We start from the raw sequence: 10,616 nt of genomic DNA, 5'->3' as shown, positions 1-10,616 counted from the left end.
GAGAGAGACAGAGAGAAAGGTCTTCCTTTTGCCGTTGGTTCACCCTTCCAATGGCCGCCGCTGCGGCCGGCGCACTGCGCTGTTCCGAAGGCAGGAGCCAGTTGCTTATCCTGGTCTCCCATGGGGTGCAGGGCCCAAGCACCTGGGTCATCCTCCACTGCACTCCCTGGCCACAGCAGAGAGCTGGCCTGGAAGAGGGGCAACCGGGATAGAATCCGGCGCCCCGACTGGGACTAGAACCCGGTGTGCCGGCACCACTAGGTGGAGGATTAGCCTGTTGAGCCACAGTGCCGGCCTCATCAGTTCCACTTATCACGATTCTGCTGTCCTCTGCTGCTCACTGCTAGTTCCTAAGGTCCTCATATATAAAGGTGGCAAAAATTTTTGCTGTGAAAAAAGTAGCTTCTGGGTAAAGCAGTTTCAGGTTTTTTTTTTTTTTTTGAGGATTTATTTGGAAGGCAGAGTCACAGAGACAGAAGGAGAGACAGAGAGTGAGAAAGATCTTCCATCTGTTGGTTCACTTCCCAAATCCCAAATGTCTGCAGTGGCCGGGGATGGGGCAGGCTGAAACTAGGAGCCAGGAACCAGGAGCTTCTTCTGATCTCCCATGTGGGTGCAGGGGCCCAAGCAATTGGGCCGTTCTCTGCTGCTTTCCCAGACACATTAGCAGGAAGCTGGATAGGAAACGAAGCAGCCAGAACCAGTGCCCAAAAGGGGTGCTGGCACTGCAGGCAGCAGCTCAACCCACTACACCACAGCGCCGGCTTTGCAATTTCAGTTGGGAAGGCTGGCTGCCTAATGCCATAATAAGGTCAGCAGGTGCGAGGCCCATCTTCATTTTACCTTACTGAATTCTTTTACTGAGATATCAAGAGGTTCAGAGTCTTAGTCTGGGTTTACTTATGCGTCCTTTAAATATCTGCTCTTGAACTCACAAGGTTGTGATTACTCAATCACTGTCTTTATTATCAACCAAAAAAGAGTCTGCTAGACAGTAAGTACACCTGATTCATTTTTAAAAATTATTTATTTATTTATATGATAGGCAGAGTTACAGAGAGAGGGAGAGACAGAGAGAAAGATCTTCCATCTGCTGGTTCACTCCCCAAATGGCTGCAACGGCAGGAACTGGGTTGATCCGAAATCAAGAGCCAGGAGCTTCTTCCGGGTCTTGGGTCTCCCACGAGGGTGCAGAAGCCCACCCACTTGGGCCATTTTCCTCTATTTTCCCAGAAGAGGAGCAGCCGGGACTCGAACTGGCGCCCATATGGGATGCCAGCTCTGGAGACAGAGGCTTAGTCCACTACACCACAGCACTGGCTCCCACTTACTCATATTTGATGGGATAGGAGCTCTCAACAGAAGAGGACAGATGGCATCCTGGATTTACAACCAGACTGTTTAGATCTTTATCTGACTGGCTATGATGGGCAGTAGGAGGGCAGAGCAAGGGAACCTGCACTACCAAAGTCTGCTTCTCCCTTCCCTGTTTCTAACGCAGCAGAATGTCAGTCAGTGATGAAAGGGCCTTGAGGTCACTCCTCCACACAATGCAAATGAGAGGTCCACAGGAAGGTCCTGCCCTTAAGATCTTAGAGAACTGCCCAAAGCCCCTTTTCATTTCCTCAACCAACAGGCTGTCAAAGCTTCGTGTCCAGAGCCAGACTCCCAGTCACTTTTCCAGCGGTCAGACTCCCAGTCACTTTTCCAGCGGTCATTTTATGACGGGACACTCGTCATCTCGGAGTTTTCAATGCTCAGTGCGCTCAACTGATTCACCCAGAGCCCTCCACACCTCGTGTGGAGCCTGGGGATGGCGTATTAACAAACCTCCCCAGTGATGCCCATTTTACAGATGAGGCTACTGAGCTCAGAGATCACACACGTGGCAGAGCTGGTCACCTTTACATCGTCATTAGCTAGTTCTTGTCGTTTCCTGGTCGCAGGTCAGATGTTGAGACTGCGCTGCAAGTCCCAAAGATCAAGGTTTGTTGTCTCAGCCTGGCGTCGGCCCGGCAGAGCTCGCCCTACCGGCGAGGGCGGTCTGGCCGCGGCGGAGTTAATCCAAGGCTCCGCCCCCGACCGGGGGGGGGGGGGGCGTGTGTGCGTCGGGAGCCTCGGCGCCGCCGGCCGCGCCGCGCTTCTGCGCCTGCGCCGGGCGCTGAGGGGACGGGGTCGGACTCAGAAATGGCGGCCTCCATGTTCTACAGCCGGCTGTTGGCCGCCGCCACCCTTAGGAGCCACCGGCCCCGGACGGCGTTGCGGGCCGCCGCCCAGGTATTGCTGCCCAGCCCGTTCTCGTCTCGAGGGTCGGCAGGAGAAAGGGCGAGGTGGGACATCTGGCTCCTGTGGGCGAGGTGGGAGGGGACTCGGGGCCCGGCTCGGGGTCACTTCGCAGGCGGTGACATTTCCTGGGTGCTGTGCTGGGCTCGCGGGCGGCTTGCCCGGGAGTACTGCCCGCCAGGACTGCGAGCAGGACCGGGTTCGCGTCACTCTGCTCCGGCTCTCAGTCCTCGAGAAGGCCTTGGGGGCCCGGGCGGCGGCCGCTCTCTGTTTCCCAGGGGACGGTGGGGAGCGGGTGGGCTCCCTGTGGAGGTGAAGGGGTCGAAGCAGTTGCCGCGGCGGGCGCCGCGCCGGGCGCCCCGGGCTCAGGCTTCCGCGGCCCCTCTTCGGGCAGGGGGAATGCCCTTCATGCGTACTTTGCTGTCTTGAGAGCTGTCACAGATGGGAATGGCTTCTAGGTCCCGCAGTGCCTGCTGACCCGCCTTTAACGGGGGCGGCAGGAAGGTTTCCCCCTCCCCGGAGTAGCTGGGCGCTGTTCTGTTTGTTAACAGTGGTAATCCGATCATGCTTCTGAGCTTACCACTTGGGGAAGTAAGAAAGCGAGCATTCCGATTGCTTCATTGTTGGATAGATGATAGCGTACCGGCCACCGGTTTTTCTGTAGTTGCTTTGATTTTGAGTAGTGTCTGTCAGAAGTCGTGTTAAGAGCTTTACGTGTAGCCTGTCACTAGGCTTTTCAGCCATGCTGTGAGGGAGTCATGATACCGCACCATTGATGAAGATGGGAGAGAACAAGTGATTGAGGATAGGTAAGAGTAGGTGAGGTAAAGCTGAGGTTAATTCAGAGCTTTCTGGTTCCAAAGCCCATGTGCTTGAGTCAGCTCTGCAAGAACACAAACGTGGCCCTCTTCCCAGTGTTGTCTTAAAGAACTGTGGGCCTGCATGATTGGCTTCCGAAATTTTGTTATGTTCTGAAGTAACTCCTCAGACGTTCCATCAAGTCTTTAATTTTATTTACTTTTTAAGTGTTAAAGCTGCTGATACTTTCAGGCTAGGGGCAGTGAGTTCCATGGTTTTTGTTTCCTAATACTGGAAGTGATATCTGTCTCTGTATCTTGAACTTACTGATAGGAATCTTAAAAGGTGCTGTCTAGTTTTTAGAAAATGAGGATTTTGTGAACAAACATGTTTTCATTCTTTTTTTTTGACAGGCAGAGTGGATAGTGAGAGAGAGAGACAGAGAGAAAGGTCTTCCTTTTTGTGGTTGGTTCACCCTCCAATGGCCGCTGCGGCCAGCGCATCTCGCTGATCTGAAGCCAGGAGCCAGGTTCTTCTCCTGGTCTCCCATGCGGGTGCAGGGCCCAAGGACCTGGGCCATCCTCCACTGCCTTCCCGGGCCATAGCAGAGAGCTGGCCTGGAAGAGGGGCAACTGGGATAGAATCTGGCGCCCCGACTGGGACTAGAACCCTGTGTGCTGGCGCCGCAAGGCGGAGGATTAGCCTGTTAAGCCACAGCGCCGGCCACATGTTTTCATTCTGATAATAATCTTTATCCTTTGGAAATTTCTAACTTTTGTTTTTGTATTAAATGCGCAATATATTGTCTTAACAACAGCTGCCTCTTTTTTGCAGCTTTAGTGTTTGGAAGGAGCTTATTCTAACCACTTGGTTTTGTACTTGGGCACACAGAGGTGCATGGAGAAATTTGTTCAAGGTCACACGTTGAGTTTAACAATTCTCTCCAACACTTTGTTTAGTGCCCTGACCCTCTTCCAGTTTCTCTGTATCTTTCATGTAGATGGTTCAGGTTATGAGTGGATTAAACAGTTAAGAGATTTCCTTGGTTGCTCTCAATCACACTCTCCAGCGACTATATTCTTTCACTTTGAATATTTATTTTTTAATTAAAAATACATTCATTTGAAAGAGAGAGAGAGAGAGATAGAGAGAGATCTCTTTCAATTTACCATCCCCTGGTTCACTCCCTAATACAACAGCTGGGACAGGACCAAGCTGAAGCCAGAAGCCAGAACTCCATCTATGTCTCTTATGTGGCAGGGGCCCAAGTGCTTGAACCATCATTTACTGGTTCCCAGGTCCATTAGCAGGGAGCAGGGTTGGAAGTGGAGTAGCTGGGACTCAGTATGGAATGGGAGTGTCCCAAGTGGCGGCTTAACCTGCGCCACAACATTCACTCTAGTAATAAATACTGTTTAAATCAAGTTTGTAATTGGGTAGGCGATGGTATGGAGACTTAGCCAGGAATTGATAGCTGATGTTATTCTAAGTTACAACTCCTGATGGTGTAAGGATAGAATTATCAAAATACTTCAGACACTAAAAAAACAAACAAACAAAAACCTTCAAAGAGTTATAAAAGCTATCAGCATTACCTTATGTATTCTAATTCTTTTTTAAATAGAGTATTTGAAAGAACAAAAAAACGTCCTTAAGGAATTTGTGTCATTGATTTATCCTCAGGTATTTTTTTCCCCCAAATAGTTATTTGAGAGGCAGAGATGCAGAGACAGCGCCCTTATCTACTGATTTACTTCCCAGATGCTCCCAGTGGCCCCTGACTAGGACTGAAACTGAGAGCTAAGAACTAAATCTAGTTCTCGCTTGTAGATGGCAGGTTCCCAAGCATTTGAGCCATCACCTGCTGCCTTCCAGGGTCTGCATTAACAAGAAACTGGAGTTAGGAGCTGGAGCTGAGAATTAAACTCAGGTGCCTTTGATGTGGGAAGTGGATGTCTTAACTGGTAGGCTACATGCTGTTTTTGTTGGGGAGGGAATTTTTTTTTCATTTATTAAACTTTTATTTAATGAATATAAATTTCCAAAGTACAGCTTATGGGTTACAATGGCTTACCCCCTCCCATAACTTCCCTCCCGCCCACAACCCTCCCCTTTCCCGCTCCCTTTCCCCTCCCATTCACTTCAAGATTCATTTTCAATTCTCTTTATATACAGAAGATCAGTTTAGTATATATTAGGTAAAGATTTCAACAGTTTGCCCCATATAGCAACACAAAGTGAAAAAACTACCATTGGAGTACTAGTTATAGCATTAAATAACAGTGTACAACACATTAAAGACAGAGATCCTACATAATATTTTTTAAAAATTAATTAATTTTCTATGCCATTTCCAATTTAACACCAGGTTGGTTTTTTTCATTTTCAATTATCTTTATATACAGAAGATCGCTTCAGTATATAATTAGTAAACACCTCATCAGTTTGTACCCACACAGAAACACAAAGTATAAAAATACTGTTTCAGTACTAGTTATAGCATCACTTCACATTAGACAACACATTGAGGACAGATCCCACATGGGGTGTAAGTACACAGTGACTCCTGTTGCTGACTTAACAATTTGACACTCCTGTTCATGGCGTCAGTAATCTCCCTAGGCTCTAGTCATGAGTTGTCAGGGCTATGGAAGCCTTTAGAGTTCGCTGACTTTGATCTTATTCCGATAGGGTCATAGTCAAAGTGGAAGTTCTCTCCTCCCTTCAGAGAAAGGTACCTCCTTCTTTGATGGCCCCGTTCTTTCCACTGGGATCTCACTCACAGAGATCTTTCATTTAGGTCTTTTTTTTTTTTTCCATGGTATCTTGGCTTTCCATGCCTACAATACTCTCATGGGCTCTTCAGCCAGATCCAAATGCCTTAAGGGCTGATTCTGAGGCCAGAGTGTTGCTTAGGACATCTGCCATTCTATGAGTCTGCTGTATATCCCGCTTCCCATGTTGGATCCTTCTCTCCCTTTTCGATTCTATCAGTTAGTATTAGCAGACACTTGTCTTATTTGTGTGATCCCTTTGACTCTTAGACCTATCAGAGCCATCAATTGTGAGCTGAAATTGATCACTTGGGAGGGAATATTTTTAACTGATAGAAATGTTCCAGCAGTAATACAGTGAGCATATGTATTGCTTTGTCCTAAATTTAACATTTTGCCACATATGCTTTATCTTTAAAAACTTAACAGCATAGGCTGGCGCCGCGGCTCAATAGGCTAATCCTCCGCCTAGCGGCGCCGGCACACTGGGTTCTAGTCCCGGTCGGGGCGCCAGATTCTGTCCCGGTTGCCCCTCTTCCAGGCCAGCTCTCTGTGTGGCCAGGGAGTGCAGTGGGGGATGGCCCAAGTGCTTGGGCCCTGCACCCCATGTTAGACCAGGAGAAGCACCTGGCTCCTGCCTTTGGATCAGCATGGTGTGCTGGCCACAGTGCGCTGGCCATGGCAGCCATTGGAGGGTGAACCAATGGCAAAGGAAGACCTTTCTCTCTCTCTCACTGTCCACTCTACCTGTCAAATAAATAAATAAATAAAAACTTAACAGCATATATATGTATTTTATTTATTTATTTATTTTTTTGACAGGCAGAGTGGACAGTGAGAGAGAGACAGAGAGAAAGGTCTTCCTTTGCCGTTGGTTCACCCTCCAATGGCCGCCGTGGTAGCGCGCTGCGGCCGGCGCACCGCGCTGATCCGATGGCAGGAGCCAGGTGCTTCTCCTGGTCTCCCATGGGGTGCAGGGCCCAAGGACTTGGGCCATCCTCCACTGCACTCCCTGGCCACAGCAGAGAGCTGGCCTGGAAGAGGGGCAACCGGGACAGGATCGGTGCCCCGACCGGGACTAGAACCCGGTGTGCCGGCACCACTAGGTGGAGGATTAGCCTAGTGAGCCGCGGCACCGGCCTATTTTATTTATTTTTAAAGATGTATTTATTTACTTGAGAGGCATAGAGAGAGGGAGAGAGAAAGGGAGGTCCTCCATTCACTGGTTCCCTCTCCAAATGGCCACAATGGCTGGAGCTGAGCTGATCTGAAGCCGGGGGCTTCTTCCAGGTCTCCCAAGTGCTTGGGCCATCTTTTGCTTTCCCCAGGCCACCAGCAGTGAGCCAGATCGTAAGTAGAGCAGCCAGGATTTGAACCATCACTCATATGGGATGTTGGCACAACAGGTAGATGCTTAACCCACTGTGCCACAGTGCTGGCCGCCATGTGTGTTTATTTATACATGTAGATATATATATAAAATCACGTGTATTATTTATTTTTGCTGAACCATTTGAGAATAAGTTGCAGGCATCATTGCACTTCGGTCCTAGATATTTCAGCATTTATTTTTAAGAATGAGGACATCCTCTCAAGTAACCACAATATAATAATCATACTTAGGAAATTTATCATTGATATAACACAAATATCTGATTTACACTCAGATTTAAATTTCTGTCCCCAAAGTTTGCTTTTATAGCTGTTAGATATATTTTTATTCTTTAAAACTATTTATTTCAGATACAGAGGGCACGAGCAAGTGTGTGCACCAGACTGAACCTGTTCCAATCTACTGGTGCACTCCTCAGATGCCTGCAACAATCCTGGTTTCCCATGTGGCTGTTACCACTGACTCCCAGGAACTAGAGCTGGGCATGGAATCCAGATTCTCTGGTGTGGACATCTTAACTGGAATCTTAATGACTAGGCCAAATACCTGGTGTTCTGTTTATCTTTTTGAAAGAGTGAGAGAGAGAGAGAGAGAGAGAGAGAGAAATATTGGTCTTCCTTTTGCTGGTTTGCTTCCCAAATGTCCACAATAGCTGTGGATGGGCCAGGCCAAAGCTAGGAGCTAGGAACTCCATCTGGGTCTCATATGCATAGCAGGGACCTAAGTACTTGAACCATTATCTGCTGCCTATCAAGTTGCATATTATCAGGAAGCTGGATAGTAGGTGAAGGTGGGACTTTATTCAAGTGTTCTAATAAGGGATAGGGGAATTCTAAGTGATGGCTTAACTTGCTAGACCACAATGCCCCCTACTCCCCTACCCCTAGATTTTTTTTTTTGAAACTGAGATCATGCCTCTGGTTTTTTTTTTTTTTTTTTTTTTTTTCCTGATCTATTCAGCTAATTAGGTGCTTCCTAAATACTTTATTGCTATTGACCTTGTGCTTTTATATATATTTCAGTTGTTTATTTACATGTCTATGAACTGTGTGACTAGGACTAAGTTGGCTTTAATCTTTCAACTTCACCAATGTAGTCTAGTACATAGGCATTAAAAAGTTATTTGAGGGGCCAGCATTGTGGTACAATGGGTTAAGCTGCTGCATGTGATGCCAGCAACTCATATGGGTGCTGGTTTGTGTCCTGGCTGCTTTGCTTCTGGTCCAGCTTCCTGCTAATGCCAGTGGGAAAGCAGTGGAAGATGGCTCAAGTACTTGGGCCCCTACACCCACGTGGAGGACCTGGGTGAGTGCCAGGCTCTTGATTTAGGCCTGGCTCAGTCCCAGCCCTGGCTTTTGTAGCCAACTGGGGAGTAAACCAGCAAACAGAAGATTTTTCTCTCTCTCCCTCTAACTCTCCCTTTCAAATAAATAAATAAATAAACCTTAAAAACAAACAATCAAACATGTTGAGTGTATGACTATTTTTCCAGGTATGCTGGGTATTCCTCTCTTGTTAAATTTTGAGATATAATCTATGAATTATACAACTTAAGTGGAGAGCTGGATTAATTTTTGCATATGTATGCACCTGAGGTAGCCACCATTCAAATCAAGATATACGGTGTCTTCAGCCCTCAGAAGATTATCATGTCCTTCCTTTGTCAGTACTCACCAACTGTATATAGCCGCTAATTCTGACTTCTACTACCATAGGGTAATTTTGACTGATTGTGAACAAAATAAAATAAATCATACATTTTATTTTTTTAAAGATTTATATATATATTTATTTTTAAAGATTTATTTATTTACTTATTTGAAAGTCAGAGTTACGCAGAGAAAGGAGAAGCAGAGAGAGAGGTCTTCCATCTGATGGTTCACTCCCCATTGGCCACAACGGCCGGAGCTGCACCGATCTGAAGCCAGGAGCCAGGAGTTTCTATCGGGTAGAGGGACTCGAGGACTTGGGCCATCTTCTACTGCTTTCCCAGGCCACAGCAGAGAGTTGGATCAGAAGTGGAGCAGCTTGGTCTCGAACGGGCGCCTATATGGGATGCCAGCGCTTCAGGCCAAGGTGTTAACCCACTGTGCTGGCCCCTATTTATTTACTTGAAAGTTAGAGTTACACAGAGAAAGGAGAGGCAGAGAGGAGAGAGAGAGTCTTCCATCGCCGGTTCACTCCCCAGTTGGCTGCAAGGGCCAGAGCTGCGCTGATCCGAAGCCAGGAGCCAGGAGTTTCTTCCAGGTCTTGCACGTGGGTTCAGGGGCCCAAGGATTTGGGCCATCTTCTACTGCTCTCCCAGGCCATAGCAGAGACTCGATCGTAAGTGGAGCAGCCAGGATTCAAACTGGCGCCCATGTGGGATGCCAGCACTGCAGGCAGCGGCTTTACCCACTACACCACAGTGCAGGTCCCAGAAATCGTAAGTTTTCTTGTGTCTGGTTTCTTCCTCTCAACATGTTTGTGAGATTAATCCATTGGTATACAAGTAATATTTTTGTTGTTGCTCTGTAGTACCCTATTGTATGAATATACCATAACTTATCCATTCTCTTGATAGGTGGTCAGGCCATTTGTGTTTTGTTACAAATAAGCTTGCCATAGACTTTGTTATATATGCCTCTGGTAGCCATAAGGATTCATTTCTATTGATGTGCACTCTTATTATTGTGGCCCTGCCACGGAAAACTGAGTCTAGCCCTTGTACTATTTTTCTCTTTCAGCAGTGAGATGTAAGTTGGTAGGGGGAAATCTTATTTTTGTTTCCTGCATCTTTTTCTAAGAGTAATTCTAACTCATCTCTACTTAGGGGCAAATAGGTTTTTGTTTTTTCCCTCTTCTACTGTACAAAATAGCTCTCACTCTCATCCTTTATTTTCTACCTTTTCATTCTCTCTCACCACTGTCTGACATGCATTTATCATCGGTGCCCTCAACACCTCATGCACCCCCCCCCCCCCCACTGGCCCATAAAATACACACTAGAATCTAAGCTTTAGAGGGTAAGGTTATTTTGTTGGGCTCACTGCTCTTATTTCTAGTGCTCAATATATATTTGATTGATTAAATGAATGTTCTGTATAGATTGAAAAGGCGAAGAATTTCTTGAAAACTTTTGTAGTCTAGTTGTGCAGGGCAAACACCTGTGTGTAAAGGAGGTACCAGTTAAAGGAAACATTTACAAGGAATGCATTAAAACTGATATTTCAGGTCAGTTCTCTGAACTGGGATTTTCAGATTATGAGGTGGAAGTTGTGTGAAAGTGGTCCTTGGGTCCACACCTATGGAAAAATGAAGGCTGGAGAATTGAGGAGAGGGAGAAGGAGGACTGTAGGGCAGTTGCAATAGACATCTGCCATTCCTTT

General features: G+C 47.0%; 1 protein-coding gene across 1 annotated transcript in view; it reads left to right on the top strand.

Moving 5' to 3' along the window:
* Nucleotides 1-2,146: 2,146 nt before the first annotated feature.
* Nucleotides 2,147-10,616, top strand: part of SUCLA2 (succinate-CoA ligase ADP-forming subunit beta) — a 64,349-nt gene continuing 55,879 nt past the window's right edge. The window contains exon 1 of the mRNA XM_062194182.1: nt 2,147-2,277. Coding sequence (XP_062050166.1) covers nt 2,188-2,277 — 90 coding nt within the window. The 5' untranslated portion in view covers nt 2,147-2,187. The remainder of the gene's footprint in view (nt 2,278-10,616) is intronic.

This window comes from Lepus europaeus, chromosome 6 (genome assembly GCF_033115175.1).
Source record: "Lepus europaeus isolate LE1 chromosome 6, mLepTim1.pri, whole genome shotgun sequence".
NCBI lineage: Eukaryota > Metazoa > Chordata > Mammalia > Lagomorpha > Leporidae > Lepus > Lepus europaeus.
The sequence above is the reverse complement of the archived record's forward strand: the minus strand, read 5'-3'. Positions and strand labels throughout refer to the sequence as shown.